Genomic DNA, 16,390 nt, shown 5'->3' with positions numbered 1-16,390 from the left:
ACAAATTGACTTGTATCGCATAAAATTATACCGAAACACAAATATTTTGCAGATCGATATCTAGAAGACGCTGCTACGGAGCACGGATACACGTATACAATCATTACAATGGCCGCCTAAGGCTAAGGGGCTGCCGGATATTTTGTTGTGATCTGTCCAATCGAAGTAAGAACAAAAGTCACTCTGGCAACTAAATGAACTAAACTACTCCATTCTGTCGTGAGGCTACATTGAACAAGTCTTTAGGGCTCCCACAAATCGCCAAAATAAAGAAAAAATATAACTCAGTAGGTCACTGACATTTTGACACTGAGAAAGCGCATTTTGATTTTCGCGTCGACCAAAACTTCAGGTCACGGACGGACGGACAGACGGGTCACGGACGTACAGACAGACAGACAGACATGGCGAGCACAATAGTGCATTTTTCCATAAATGAGAAAATGCTTTAAAAAGAATATAGCTGAGTATTTTGCCAATCGATTCTTAGACCGCTTTATTTCGACCAATTCCTGGATTCCACCGTTCCATGCACTACCTACACCACAGCTACACTGCAGCACTTGCAAGTTGCACTTCATAGTAATTACTAATGATAGTATCGGCTCTCTGCTCACGTGGGATCACTGGGATGGTGGGCAACAATCAACATGGCTACCTACATCGCTCATCGCTCTATTCGCTCCATGTCCATGAAGATGAAGACATGAAGTGAGGCTATTGCTCAACCCATTTTGAAACGAAATGTTTGATAAGAAATCATGCAGTGCATGACACTGACTCAGACTGTAGCCTAAAATAGTCTCTATAGTATAATTAGACTAGCCCTGCAAAAATAACTTGTAGTCTTGCATATGACAAATGACACTTGCCTGATAACTAAGACTATTGACTAATGCATTCTCTTTTCAGTCAATTTTTTCAAATCTGTCTTTATAATCTTGCTATTCATTATATACCTAAATGTATTTGCCAGTGTACTTAATTTAATTTGAATGAAAGTTTAGACTAATTTTTGAAAGAAGAATTAATGTTAGTATTTAATTTTGACTCAATTGTGAGAACTTTTGTTTTGTAGTATGAAATATCATGAAATGAATGATGAACTTTGGACAGTTTGTCTTTGGCACTTTTGCAGCACAGGCAAGGAATCTGGCATCTGGCAATGCTGCAATCTGCTTTCCACAAATCCAGCTGAGCTAATCTGTAGAATTGTTGAAAATTTTCTAAAAATTATTGCAAAATGATTGTTTTAGGGGTGATTTTTGAAAATCATGGACAATATTGTCCTGCTTTTTCTAATTTTTCAGGGAGAACTTAGACCAATGCTGTGGGCCCATAGTGGTAAACCACAGCTTTTTTAGAATCAGTTCATTTTTAGTTTCCTCATTTACCCAAGATTTAAATCAATTTCTTATGTATGATACTGCTGGTGGTATGTGGTATCCAGGATACTTTACTGTCTTTACAGGTCTACTTATACTAGGTATACTCTATAGGACTCACAAATGAACTTGAGGGAGAGTCTAAAAAACTCTCTGCTTTGCCACTATCATCATGACTACCTGTGTCCTGTGCTGTTAACCCTTTACCGCCAAATTGGACTTTCAAGTCGCCTTTAGAAGAACACCTGTTTTTAAAGAATTTCATGTTTTCTTTCATTTTTTTCAAAAATTTCACACAAACAAAAAAGTCTTAGATTTATTTTTTACATATGTGTACCAAGTTTCAAAGTTATCTGTCTGTAAATAACCAAAATAAAATTTCCAATTTCCAATGGAAATTTCCAATTTCTTGTGGATATTTTATTTCAGTTATTTACAGACAGATCACTTTGAAACTTGGTACACATATGTAAAAAATAAATCTAAGACTTTTTTGTTGGTGTGAATTTTTTTAAAAAATGAAAGAAAACGTGAAATTCTTAGAAAATGGCCAAAAAGGGGGTACTGTAGAAATCTATCTCCTCCTAGGATTTTCAAGCTACAACATTGAGACGCATATTATTTGATGCGTAAGGACCATATCTATCGATTGGTCCTTGCTGTTTTTCGAAATTCTAATTTTTGTGGGTGGAGTGGGCATTTTTTGAAAATTTTTTGATTTTCCCCCACCCTTTCAATTTTCCTGTCCTTTTTTCAAAATATTTTCAAAACTATGACGAAATTGAAAAAAAGCTACAACCAAATCTTAAATGTGGAAGAACTCCCCCACCCCTAACCCTTTTGCTATCTGTCATCAAGGCATAAATCAACATACAGGGATGATTTTGGTACCGTTGGATAGGTCAGAATGTCAGCTTTAAGGCGAGACTAAAAACCAGAAAAGGAAAATTTGCAATTTTTGACCCAAAAAATCACGTGGTAAAAGATTAAAAGCCAAAATCAAAAGTGACAAAATAATCTCCTATCTACTATCAATACTGCTAACTCTGCCATGTGCCACTGCACTTGTTTATTTTCTCAGCCTGTAATATTATTGATCTATTTTGAAAATAAAACAGAGTAAAAAATTTCTAGTACAATTAAAACTACTTCATAATTATTATGTGGTACTGGGAATCAAACCCTTCAAATTGTATATACTTCTGGGTTCTGACTAGTATTGTATGGTTTTTATTGACAAGCAGAAAGTTAAATGCAATAGCTGCCATGTGGCAACTTGTGTGTCATTGAAGGTAATTGTTACCAAAACTTTACAATTGAGACATGAGACTCCAAAATTATTGAAATATATCATTTTGGTCCTGCTAAATCTTGGTAGTAAGAAGGAATTTCCCATTCATACACCTTAGCAGTTTAGCAGGTACCGTATGTAAGATATTATTCAACTTTCCTAGACCATGATGAAATTGAGATTTGCAGGTGCCAGATTTATTGTTGCAAAAGTGGCAAGCCAGAGATTTTTTAGAATCAGTTCATTTTTAATTTCCTCATCTACTCAATATTTCTATCAATTTCTTATGCATGATAATGCTGGTATCCAAGATACTTATAGGACTATATATAGGACTCAAAAATGAACTTGTGGAAAGGCAACAAAAAATTTTCTACGTGGCCTATGTGTCTGTCACCCAAACTGACTTCACTTTACCTGCTAAATGTTAATACAAAATGAATATTACTTGACAGTTATTCTGTCTGACAGAATTGCCAACCAAAATTGGGAAGTGGGCAGAAACCACCTCTAAAGATTCTCATGCCTGCAGACCATTTTACATGTTGCTTTGACCCTTGTTTAATTTCTCTAAAAAATTATTTTAAAAATGCATTTTAGCTGGCATTTTCCCATGCTTGCACACATTTTTTCTATTGTATACCTCACTTTTCACATGAATCTTTTTTAATAAATCTGCAAATTAAATTGTAGAATTTGAATTTTCTTGAAAAATTTTAATACTGAGGTTCCAATAAAATACATGCCTGAATAATGAGGGCTCCAATATGATATATTAGTGGGTAAGATAGTAATCATATCAATTCCCATTCTAATATAATTTTATATTTCAGGCATGGTTGACCATGGGATAGTCCTCTTCAGGGCTAAGGCTTCAGCTCCTTAATTAATCCTTACTCCAGAAAGGACATCTCCCAAACCTGAGAGTGCAAGTTTTGGGTACCCAATCTGCATTCATGTCTTTTATTTCTCATAATTGCTTTGTTTATAGGTTCTAATGCAACGGTGAATCAAAGGATTTCTCTTAGTTACTGAGTATCAAGGATCTTAGAAGGTAATTTAGTAAATGATTTTTGCAGTGCAAATTAGGCCTTTATCTATGTACAATTTGTTGCTTTGTAACAATTTAATATATACTTTTATTTCATGTTCTTCAAGTTTAATGTATTGACATTTTTGCAAAATTGTGCAACTTCCTGGATGGGACACACAACAGTGTTTAGATGTGCACCTGCTGAGGTGATATAGGTAGTGTTCCACACTAGATCAATTTGTGGTTGCCAACATGAGTTTTTTGCGTGCAAAGAGGCGTGGACTGCTCATACTCTTTGGCATCGGAGCTTGTGCTCTTGTTGTGGCACTATTCATAACTAGCAGTTCAGTTAGCTCTCCAAAGCCAGCCCTTAGTGAAAATGATCACAGCTCTCTCAATGAAGGAAGTCAGGAAACAATGAACGAACGGCACGGTAGTCGTCACAAGGCTTTTGAAGCAAGACTACTAGCCAATGTCAACAAAACAAAAGAGGTTCAGAGCTCAAAACAGCATGCCAGCCACAATACTCTTGGTCGTGAACCTGTCGGTATTATATTGGGAAAAAACTATGCCTCTGCTTGGGATCGAAAGCATCGCGAACGCGCGCAATCCTTACAGAAAGAAGTCATTAAAAACAACGCCATTTTTGACAATCAACTGAGTCACAAACTTGTTCATTTGGATTTGAAAGGAGCGCCACCTAAAATAAGCTATCTACGAGTTCTGATCCCGTATATGAAGGAGATGGGCGCCACTGGCCTCCTTATAGAGTATGAAGACTCTTTTCCATACTGGGGTCCTCTCGCATCTCTTGCTGCGCGTAATGCTTATACCCGTAAAGAAATTTCGGAAATTCTCGCCATTGCTAGGGGACTGCACATGGAAGTGATTCCTATAATTCAGTCAATTGGACACATGGAGAGTTTGCTAAAACTGAAGGAATTCCAAGATATGAGGGAGGTTCCAAACTATCCCCAGGTTATCTGCCCAACAAACAACAGAACAATACCTTTAATCAAATCTATCATTGATCAAATAACTGAGCTTCATCCTGGCCTGAACTGGCTGCATATCGGCGCTGATGAAGTCTTCAACATGGGCGAGTGTATGAGGTGCCAGGCTTTCATGGTAGCCAATGACTATGGCAAGAGTGAAATGTTCCTCTATCACATCGGAAAGATAGCCAAGTATGTAAAAGACGTGTACGACATCCAGCCTATCATTTGGGATGACGAGATTCGTAAGGCCGCTGCAAGCACCATAAAAAAGTCCGGCATAAAAGAGTATGTGGAGATCATGGTGTGGAAATATGATCCAGGGATCATGGCTGACCTGAGGATGGACGTTTGGGAAAAATACATTGAGTCTTTCGCGGGTGTTTGGATAGCAAGCGCTTTCAAAGGTGCCTCCAACCCCGACTCCTTCATCACCAATATTAGTGAGCGTCTCAACAACCACAAAGAGTGGATGGAGCTAGTGGACATGTACAAGAGCGTTATCCCGTTCCGTGGCATCACATTGACGGGCTGGCAACGGTTCGATCATTTCTCGGTGTTGTGCGAATTGTTGCCACAGGCAATCCCTTCTCTGGCGGTCAACCTCATGTACGTGACGCAGAGGCAGGCGGACCACACAGCCCTTAGCAAAGTCGGCCAGGCTCTCAACTGTAACTCTTATCTCAACTTGGATCTGAAGTACCTCGATTTCGTAAACAAGTGCAATTTCCCAGGTAGCAATTTCTATGAGATTGCTCAACGCCTCCATATTCTTCATAAAGATGTCGCTAAAATGTACGCAAACCCACATGTTAAAGGCTGGGTTTCCGAGTACAACATCCAGCATAACTTTGCAAGTCCGCAGCACGTTGAGCAAGGACTCCAAGACTTGGCTATGCTGCTGTTTGAGGTTCGCAAACTCAAAGTTGATGCTGAAAAAGTTTTAGCTGAAGTTTATGATGAGTATACAGTGCATGAATGGATAGAGCAAAACCTACTCAAATTGCTCAATGAACTCAGCACTTTGCACAAAACATGTCTGCGTCTTCTGTCCATAACTCATTGGCCGCGACGTCCATTAGAGGTGAGCCACGAAAAAGAACTCTAGTGGCTCACATAGATCGGAACAAGTTCTAGTCTTTTTTCATTTTCCCTTTCCGTAGCTTTACCATGACTTCATCTCAAAATAATTTCACCAAAGAATTGGATAGCATCTGCTTCAACTTTTCGGCGAGACGAGCTTTAGCTTACATCTTGCACCGTGTAATGAATTGTTTTAAGGTACTTTAAACTCGGGAATTAATGACACCGTGTGACAATTGTGGCTCATCTTTATTAATTGTTTAGTAAGCGCACATTTTCAATTTGATGATGACACTAGATTTTTGCACTCTTTACAAAATCTTAGTGTACGAGTTACTGCGTTCATTGAATATCTGGCGCGCAAAGTTGTTTATAGTGTGTGTTAATTTATTTTTTCCCCTACGAAAATATTGTTAAATGCTGTATGTGTGGCAGTTTTTCCATCTACTTTGGCCATCAATATCTGTTCAGTAACGTGCATAGATCTAGTCAGTTTGTATTAATTATTATCAGTTATGTTTTGTATTTGCCTGCAAGTTTTATTATCATATAGAATTATAGATCATCAAGCTTTCAACTCAATCTAGAACTTAGTGTTCGAAATTAGAGGACGGTGAACGCACTTGGCAATGATTTGGATGAAATTTTTTAGTCTTCTCATATATATTTGACTATTCTATTTTCACATATCTCTTTGTAACCTCGGATTTTTATAATCATTCTCTTGTATTTATGCGTACAATACTCGATACTTTAATCTCACTGCCCAACTGAACTCTTACTTCGAGTAATTACGTAGTATGTCTATCAATTTCAAAACCTTCACTCTTTTGTTGAGTGCACTCAGGAGGCTTACTGATAATTAATGAACATCGTGGAGCAAATGCATCATACGATAGAATAATTTCTGGTTCCTATGTAAGTTGCTCCAGGAATACATATGGACAAGAGAAAATCTGCCTCAAAACATTCTCAATGCGATGAAATATTGCAGCCGATGTGTTGAGATGCCGTCGTTCATTAGCAAAACTCTTTAATGATACTCAGCTAATTATTTTAATAGTTATCTTTAAGACTTGAGTCAAAAGTATCTCTCAATTTGATCTCTGTCATCGAGCAGCGTTATGTTAATGTGCTATGTTAATTGTTATGCTAATTCATGTGATATCCGTTGCTATCGATAAGTAACTATACCGCATATAGGTATCCTTAGCCCTCTACCGCCGTACTATGTCACTCTCCGGGAGCATAACTTTCAACTTGAATTATACGTAAGCTATTGATTGTAACAACCTGAGGACGTTTGTACGCAACAGAGAACATTCTGAAGTTGTACGCGGCAGCAACCATCAGTACAAGTCATTTTGCGCTCACTGGCAACGTATCTGTTTTGGGTAGGCTTGTGTGACAATTTTGCTCTGGTTAATCATGCAGCGGTAGTCCGGCGGTAGTAGAGGGATAATACCTTGTCTGGTGCCTCGTGACGTAGCGTTCTAGCATAGCTGAATTGCTCTGTAAATAATAATTATTACTTGAAGCAATTATCCGATCAAATCATTTGCGTTGTTTTCTAAAATGTATGTACCGTATATCCCATAAGACCGTGCTCATAATCTTATTGACCGTTTTGGTTGGACTGATTTGTTGTTATGGTATCTCAAGCCCAATAATTCCCGTAGGCACATCACTGTTGCGGTATCCTGGTTATGTTTCTTTCTGTGATAAACAATAAGTATAACAGAAGTAATAAAAGTATAATTATACAATTATGAAATGCTTGTCTTAATATTCCTTGTGGAGCTGAACAAAAATAGAGCGAGAAATCTTATTGAATTGAATATCAATGTCTTAGATACTTGCAGCCTAGGTGCTGCTGCAAAGAATGGATTGTATAATGCCATGCCACCTGTGGAGGAGGTGGAGCTGCCTCTCACGAGGTGTGAACATCGATCCACGAGGAAAATCGCGTTTCCTGACAAGGTTTTGCGTAGCACTCAGGCTACATGCTCATTGTAGTGCGGAAAGTAGAAATTGACGCGCCATTATGCGAACCATGAAATGTCTGGATGACGCAATTGATTAATGAAGAAAGAACTATACTCTTACCCGCAGCCATTCACTTACATATAATTTTCGAGCGCGATTAGGAAAATAATCTTGCACTATTTTTACACGTCTTATTTTGAATTCATTCAGGCGAGTAATAAATGCCATAGAATTTATAATCAGAGAGTGTAACAGAGGGGAAAAGTTTGTCTTCTTGAGATTTAAACATTACTAGATAACCCCCCTTTCAAATATCGGCAAATATCATTTGATCGTGAAATGAAGATGATTGCATCCTCGACAAGTATTTAACAAACTAATTAAATTGTATTTTAATTCCCAAGCAAAAAAGTTACACGACGCTTCAACGTAACACGCGTAGGAACTCAACTGATATTTTACATAATCACGCCATTTGTACTCGAGTTGACACTCGACTGAATTTACAAAAGCGCCATAAGTTATCAACTTATAACTTTAGTGTCAGGGACCACGTCGACTGTCGTGCTGTCGCTGTTGGCAGGCGTGGACGGCGTCCGCAGATTCCTGGTGAAGAAACTTGGACGCGGCTTCGGGACTTCAATGATAACACGGTCCTGGAATAATATCAAACTAATGAGCTTCAAACATCATTACCGAGAATCTTCAAAACTTTTAGGAAGGACACAAATTAATGAAATAGAGGACTTTCGAATCTTACAGGAATGGGTAGACTGAGATAATAATGAAAACAGATTTTAATTTACTTGTATTTAAAGTTAAAGTTTGCGGGAACAAACGGCAGCCTGCCATGAATTCCTCAACCAGTTTAATAGAATTTTGACACTTCTATAAATGTTGGCTAAACACAAAACTTGTTCGCCACTCGCGTAGAGTCCTAATTTTTTTTTCTTAACTCGAGACGTCGAGAGGAATTATTAAAACAATTTGAACAAAATAGGTTACTCATAGAAGCACTAACAATTGTTAGGTGCTCACAATGTCGTAGAATTTCCGGCGTGAATAGCTGAGACGTGATCCCGACAGCATTTTAAAAACTTTTCTAGGAACGCTTTGACCATAGCAATGCGTTTTGTGCTTAAAGGCCAAGACATTACTGATAAGAATCGCTCTCATTTAAAATTTTGCTGAAATACCGTACAAATAGCGGACAATTTTTCCTCTGTAATAAATGGATTTGGCTTAAAAAACGGTCAGTGATAGCTTGCTGGAGTTGCTAACTCTAAAATAAATTTGATAGAACGGCCGCTGTTAACGAGCTGCCGTCAGTAAACAAAGGGTAGTGACACTTACTGTTTCTCGTGGAGGCGTTTCACCCTTATACACCGCCAGTATCTCCTTTTCAATGGGGCTCAATCCGAACTTGTCCTTAACTCGTTCATACAGCGAGGCTGTCGTATCCTTCACTAGGGCGTAGCAAATGGCTGCACATAAGGTAAATGTATGATTGTTTCGACGTTATATAGCCTAAACGAGAATAAACATAATTGACGGAGCCAGGCAACTCATTACAATAATATGATTACATAATGTACTACGCACTGGATTTTATTAAAACATGATATTTACTAGACGGGGAGATGTTACGTAGCGTTAGCATCAGTAACATCAGGTGAGCATGATCACTCCCTGTTGCTCATCCGGGATAAAACATACAAAACTTTAACTTAGAGGAGGAGTTGGTCAAGCTAGGTTGTTCTACATTCACAGCTGCCCCAGCACCTAGCTTGGTGTCGTTTCAAGTTTCTATTGTATAATATTAAACCCTTGTTTAACTATCTTCTTCAGTTGAATTATTACAAATTGATTTCACAGTGTCACTATCACTGTCAGGATTTTAGGACTCTTTGGATGAGCTCTGCAAACACAAAATGAAATGTTGCAAGTCGTTACATGGTACTGCAACTAGAGTGGTAACTTTTGCAGGACGTCAACAGAAAATGCCTTTCCTGAAAGAAGTGAAGGTTGTTGAGTAGGAGTTACAGTGCCGTCATTGATGCAAGTTGAATATATATATTGTCTCTGGATTGAAGAACAATGATGAAACAGCATTCAAACAAGTTTATGAAGTACCGAAAGTGAGTTTATCATCCTCTTAAACACTTGTGCGACCGTTATTTTGAAAGAAAGTTGAGAACCTCATTGTCAATAAGCGTTATTCTTACAAGTTTTTTACCAGTGCAATTAATAATAACAGCGGTTTCAGCGTTTATTAGGCCACAGGCCTGTCGCTGATTCTCAACGTGGCAGAACATTCACAACTTGTTGCGGTCTTGAACTCACAACTCACTGCTCCAATTCTGTTTGCTTAACCGCCCGGCCTTCTTGCCGATTCTGACCAGAAACTGGCGCACAGAGCTGGGATCAAACCTGCACCTCTCTGCTCCAATCCCCATACTCTGAACTGTAACCACTGGGCCACCCTGCCCTGACCTAAAAACAATTAATAAAACAGCAAAATTCTCGTGAGGGTTTGTCTAAATTGAAAAAAATGCATCATGCACAGCAAAGATACCGTAGGTATTATAATGTCTCCCACAAAAAATCTTGAAGCTAACAAAATTTGAACTATTTGAGCCTGAAAGAAAGGCCACATATACAAGAATTTATTAGCATTAAATTCATTGTAACATAGGTAGGTAGCAACAAAAAGACTGGAGGACATGTCATTTCATGACTGTCAATAAACTATTGGAAAAATGGTTGTGAACTGAAATTTTAACAAATATATTCAAACATAATGCAGAAGTCTTAATCAAAAACGATTAAGACTTGATTAAGTATGACTTCACGTACGTATCGATGATACGCAGCGTCAGCGCCTGCTCGTCTATAACGTCAGCGCCCGCACGTCATACTATATATATTACATATATATATACTTTACTCAATTAAGCTAATTTAGGTCTCTAATTGCTAGTTTTTTATGATTGTATCTGAAATTGTTAGGCGAAAATAGCCTGCATGCCGAATTTCAGATCTCTAGAGCAATCAGAAGTGGGCTAATTTTCGTTGTCAATGTTAACAACGAACAAATCCACAAACAAACAAACGCCAAGCTAAGTTACGAAAAACGTGTTAATAAAATAGAATTATATGAATGAAAGGCAAACCAAATTATTGAACCAAAGCAAATGAAAATGAAAAATAATTTATTATTTTTTTTTTGTATCATAACTTAGCAGGGCAGACAAGGAATGTAATCAAAAACATAATGCAGAAGTTCGAGGAATAGATTAAATTCAGCTTCTATTTATGCTCTAATCACGGACTACTACTCACGACATAGTCTGCCAGGTTCATGTGGCCCACCACAATTGGTGCACATGAGAAGTTTCTTGACACAAAGTTGTTTATTAGCAGAATGTTTACGAGTGAGCCTCTTCTCTCGGCTGCGGCGCTTCTTCGGCACAGCCCAGAGAAAACCATCAAGTAATGTACTGTCATATTCATCACTCTTGGGGTACGGGATGGACAAGTGAGGCATGTGAAGGTCAGTGCCCACTAAGACCAGAGCACTGGGAGGTGGAGGACCTACGAGAAAATAGAAATCATCAACTGATGTCTAATTCAGCAACAAGGTTATTCCTCTGATGAATTTCATTATTTTTGTAAGGCTGATATATAGTTGAATAAAGTAGGTAATATTGAATGTGTATTATGCATAGATGTTAAGAATGCTAAGAATGCGGCGCAGTTGTTGCGAGACCGTGGGAAGCATCGATCATTACAACCCTCTCTTTGTATTTTCTTTGCCGTAACGCTTCCAAAAAAAGAGAACCTTATTCACGTGCCAAATCAAATGCCACTCGGCAGCCTACCTGACAAAACGATAAGTAATGAATACCGGTATCTTGAACCTGAACGTAACGTAAATTTGGTGGAGTAGATCACTCCGATTCACCCAACTTTAACAGATATGAGACGATAGGAAACGTCTCTCTCTATATATATATATATATAAATAATGTTTAAAAATCCCTATTTAATCATAGTTAGAATTAAGTAATGTGGCATTTATGCTACAAGGATTTCTCAGTATTCAAATTAAAACAGCTACCTATAACAAAAAAAGCTTGCACATACTGGAAAGGATTTCAGATAGAAATATACACACTACTGGTAGAAATTTCAATGATTAGTACAGATATAACAAACCTTGTAATAATATAATCAAGAATGGAAGTTATTTTAATTCAATTTAAAAACATGGTAGTCATGAAGACATACTTAAAATGGCACTGAATATTTTAAATTGACCATTATTTTTTCATGATTTAAACAAGAGAATTTATTGAAAACTTTAATATTTTTTACAAATAGTGTACTTACCATGCTGGTTAGATAACACTTTCACGAGACAGAAAAAATTATGTTCAAAACATCGTAATCTTTCTCCCAGGGCTAAATAGGCACGTGATAACATTTTAGGATGAAAAAGTAAATATTATAACTGGTTTTCTGAAATATAGGGCCAAAAAGAAATAATAATTGGTTCCATACAAATGATTTTGTCAAGTTAAATAAAGAAATCACATCTAGAATTCTCCCATGATACGATGATAGAAAGCACATTTGTACTTACAACTACTATTTTACCTAAAAACTTGCAGAAATACAATTAGCCAAGTTTTTAATATACCTAGTAGTTCTGTCTGATCATAGAAGAGTTAGTTCTATCCCAACATACAGACCAAATATTATGGATATCTTGCAGCTTCAGCATCAGCAATATATATTTATATAATTATGGGATCTCACCACTCAATCATGCTCTTTCAATAACAATTAAAAAATGAATTCATTTAGCAAGAATTAGCAATTTAGAGTTCTACAAGAATCTGGTGTGATCTAAAAATTTTGCTTCAAAAAAGGTTGTAGACTTCTTCATCTTTTGGACAGCATTGGAGTAACTTCAACGAAATTGAGCAGCCGTTCTTCCTGCCACCTGAGAAAAGCTTGCAACCAGACCAGGTCTCAAATTATTACAATCAAGCAACTTCATCTCAAAATTTGTGATAAATTCATTTGTGATAAATTCTGTGACACCCGTGACAACATCTCCTACAGTGCTGGAACCCACTACTTCCACCAGCATTGTTACCTTGCGCTGGACCAACATATCTGACCGACGATAGCTGAAGCCCTCATCTCTACTGATTGAACTCACTATCCACCTCATAACTACCAGATTTTTTGAACCTTGAGATTGTTTCAGAATTATTTCCCGGTTCCAAATTTTAGTGTTGTATCATATTTAAGTGTATCATATACTTATTTCTGGCAAAATTTCAGTATTCAATGCTTCCTATAACTTGAAAATCAATGTCGTCACATTCAAAATGTCATTAATAAATTAAATTACTTTCCTGAGCCTGCATTTTGATCAATCAACATCACCTGAAGAATATTGTTTGATACTGAAAATTTAAATCAATGAATTCTCTGGTCATCAACTACCTGTGTTTAGCAAGAAATGAATCATGCAGGTCCAAAAATGGCAGTAAAGCACTAGTTGTAGCTCAGCATATTGCGATGATATTGGCAAACCTGAGAATTTTTAGAAACAGTTCATTTTAAATTTCCTCATCTACTCAAGATTTATGTGTTATAATGCTGGTATTTATGCTACTTTGGTGGTCTTTTTATAGGACTCAATTCACTCAAACCTAACTGGAAGAAAAGGGATGTTAGACACAATAATTATGATTAATACCGGTATGTACACCTGTTCAACTGGCAAGGAAAACATTTCCCTTTAGCCTTTAGGGCAGTAAGCCAGTATAATACTTGATACTTGATAAGTTCAGTGTAAAAGGCCTTGCGGCCTGTTCACCACGCCTGGTTGGAGGGTTGCTTCTTGACTATTTGGCCTAGTTGGGTTGCTTCTTGACTACTTGTCGCATGCGTGGCTAGCAGTTAGTCTAGAAATGCCAAAAGGGGAGCTAATGACAGCATTCGGGGTCATACTGTTCTATGCGTGTTGCCCAGTGCTTGTCGAGCCTGATCTTGAAGGCGTTAATAGAGGGGGCAGTGACGACGCTGTCCGGCAGGCTGTTCCATATTGACACGACTCTGTAGGAGAAGTAGCCGGCTCTGACGTTCAGTCTGCAGCGGCCCTTGGCAAGTTTCAGGCTGTTCCCGTGGGTATCTCTGCCGTCATGAAGGTGCAGCTGGGGGCGGTAGAGCTTTTCCACCATTTCCAGAAATGCAAGATTCCCACCAGATGAATTACCTTCTATCTAATTATTAACAAAAGTGCACGATTGGACAACAAATTTCCAAATGTAATAAAAATGTGTCACGCCAGAGCCGCAAGATTTTAGAAACAAGCAGGAAAATTTTAATCCTGCTGTTCAAACTCTATGTCTATTGCATGCTTTATGAATGACAAAATTGTCACTAATTCTGCAAACTGTCTACAATATTAATTTTATCAAATTTAAACAGCAATGCAATGAAATCACAATAAAAAAACAAAATCTGTTATCTGTATGAACTTATGAAGCTTAAGGCAGAAAGCAAGAGATTGAAGGAAAGGAGTAACAATCAACTGAATCTCATTACTGAATTGGTGAATAGCAACAGCATGTCCACATCTCTATGATTTTAAAAACAATAGAGTGTCAAATTGTCAATCAAGTATTATGACTATTATCAAGCTGACTATCAAATGTAAATAGGCTACCTAGCTCAGGCTAGCTGTAGTGACTGCCTGTAGAGTGTAGATCAAACGTCAATTGTCATTGTTGTTACCACTCACCTGTTAATCAGACGTCATCATAGTGGCAAAGCAGAGAGTTTTTTAGACTCTTCCTCAAGTTCATTTTTGAGTCCTATAAGTAGACCAGTAAAGTATCTTGGATACCAAAATTACCATACATAAGAAATCTGTTAAAATCTTGAGTAAATGAGGAAATTAAAAATGTACTGATTCTAAAAAATCACTGGTTTGCCACTGGCACTGTGGACGTCATCAGCTGCGTTAAGCCATCAAGGTTGAGTGCCAAGTGATCAAACCCTCAAGGCGTCAACATGAAAGGAAAGTCTGATAGAATAGATAGCCTAGTACCTAAATCTGCCAGTCTGATAGAATAGATAGTACCTAAATCTGCCTGATGCTAAAGCCCAATTCCATTGCCAGTACAAAAATTAGTATGTTTGTTGGCCTGCAGGCACACAGCGGCTGACAGCGCATCAGTGCCTTTATGCTTTGGCTATCAAGCCTTTGTGGAACTGATGCCGTTACCGTGGTACGGTTACTACACAGCTACACTACGGTATAGCTTGCGTTGTTTCTAGCATGGTCTGCAAGTACTGCAACTGTCTGCAACTTTGTAGCTATGAGGCTTAGCTTATCCAACTATTTTTATACAAAGCGTATGCTACAAGCCGTACAAGGGCTAACAAGGCTAGTTCAAGATATAAATTTGCGGCCGACGACCCGACGTATGGCACATGCGCACCCCAATTTCTTTTCCTAATAAGAAGGGGAGGGCAGCCGTGCCCGTGGGTAACAAAATTGACTCGCAAACAGGCCCTGGGCCCAAGTTGCCCAACGCTAACCATCAGCATGCAATATCTACAGTGCCCTCAGGCCTCAGTGCCCTGGAATCTGGATGTACCCATGTAATGGATCATCATGATTCCTGCCTTCCGGATTCCGGAACGTAGCCTTCAACACTTCAAGCCGTCCGTATCTAGACCGAGGGTCGAACCAGCCCTCGGTCGAGCGGCCACTTATCGAAGGACGATAAATTTTGGAACAGAACTATGCTATCTGAAACGGTGAAACCTAACCTCAGATGCGGTGAACGTAAATTTACGTAATTTAACGATGCCTGGACTGGAAGTCATATTCGATCCGCGGCCTGGTGGTGCACGGCAGGTGGTGGTCAAGGCCGGAAGAGGTCAAAGCCGAGTGGTGCACGGCTGATTGGTGTAGGTCCGGAGAGAGCCAAGGCGTTCAATTCAGGGCTTATTGGTGCACAAAATTGGTGGTGCACGGCTGCGCTCCCCATGCAGGTGATAGAGGTAATTTATTTTCCGCTGGTGCGGAGAAATATCCGGAATCGACGACAAAAAATTATTCAAACATATATTTTGCTACAATTTTTCTACAATTGTAGCAACAATTTTTGTAGCTACAATTTTTCTGCTTAAAATTTGTCAATAATTCAGTTAAAGGCATATTATGTCCGATTTGATTCATAAACGTCATCCTTTATCACAATTAATGGATCCTTCAACAACCTAATGAATTTAAATTAAATGTTCATGCTATTTAGACAATCAAATTCATCCAGAATTAATCCAGATGTGGAAAGAAATTTATGTAAATTTATCTAATGACTTCATTAATTTTTGATGATAATTTATTATGTTTCTGCTATACCAATTCTCATTCGTTGTAATTAGCTTTCAGTTTTGTTAAATTTCAGGCGCCTTTGAATTCTCACTAAGTCACAATTTGATCAATGACATGACTCAACACTGACAAAAAAATAACATAAATAAACTCTTAAATTAAATACATGCTGACGAGGACGAAGTGACT

The 16,390-nt window shown here is 38.1% G+C and overlaps 2 protein-coding genes across 2 annotated transcripts; one reads left to right on the top strand and one right to left on the bottom strand.

The window, feature by feature from the left end:
* The first annotated feature begins 2,546 nt into the window (after positions 1–2,546).
* On the top strand, positions 2,547–6,788 carry LOC108665666 (hexosaminidase D). Its single transcript, XM_047879498.1, has 2 exons — positions 2,547–2,805; positions 3,510–6,788. The coding sequence occupies exon 2, from the start codon at positions 3,962–3,964 to the stop codon at positions 5,810–5,812; it is 1,851 nt and encodes a 616-aa protein (XP_047735454.1). The 5' UTR covers positions 2,547–2,805; positions 3,510–3,961; the 3' UTR covers positions 5,813–6,788.
* Positions 6,789–7,522: 734 nt separating this feature from the next.
* Positions 7,523–12,378, bottom strand: LOC108665667 (39S ribosomal protein L32, mitochondrial-like). The gene is made up of 4 exons (XM_018152441.2): positions 12,166–12,378; positions 11,116–11,367; positions 9,127–9,257; positions 7,523–8,429 (listed from the first exon to the last, which is right to left on the bottom strand). The coding sequence occupies exons 1-4, from the start codon at positions 12,257–12,259 to the stop codon at positions 8,298–8,300; spliced, it is 609 nt and encodes a 202-aa protein (XP_018007930.1). The 5' UTR covers positions 12,260–12,378; the 3' UTR covers positions 7,523–8,297.
* Between the last annotated feature and the right edge of the window lie 4,012 nt (positions 12,379–16,390).

Source organism: Hyalella azteca, unplaced genomic scaffold, assembly GCF_000764305.2.
Source record: "Hyalella azteca isolate HAZT.00-mixed unplaced genomic scaffold, Hazt_2.0.2 contig3173, whole genome shotgun sequence".
Classification (NCBI taxonomy): Eukaryota; Metazoa; Arthropoda; class Malacostraca; order Amphipoda; family Hyalellidae; genus Hyalella; species Hyalella azteca.
This window is presented reverse-complemented; position numbering and strand designations above follow the sequence as displayed.

Bases quoted from the DNA above. Each gene is read 5' to 3' on its own strand.
- LOC108665667 (XM_018152441.2), bottom strand. From the start codon at position 12,259: ATGTTATCACGTGCCTATTTAGCCCTGGGAGAAAGATTACGATGTTTT. The intron at 11,368-12,165 runs GTAAGTACACTA...ATTTTCTCGTAG, and splicing joins AGTGTTATCTAACCAGCATG to GTCCTCCACCTCCCAGTGCT. The intron at 9,258-11,115 runs GTGAGTAGTAGT...CCTTATGTGCAG, and splicing joins TGAACCTGGCAGACTATGTC to CCATTTGCTACGCCCTAGTG.
- LOC108665666 (XM_047879498.1), top strand. From the start codon at position 3,962: ATGAGTTTTTTGCGTGCAAAGAGGCGTGGACTGCTCATACTCTTTGGC.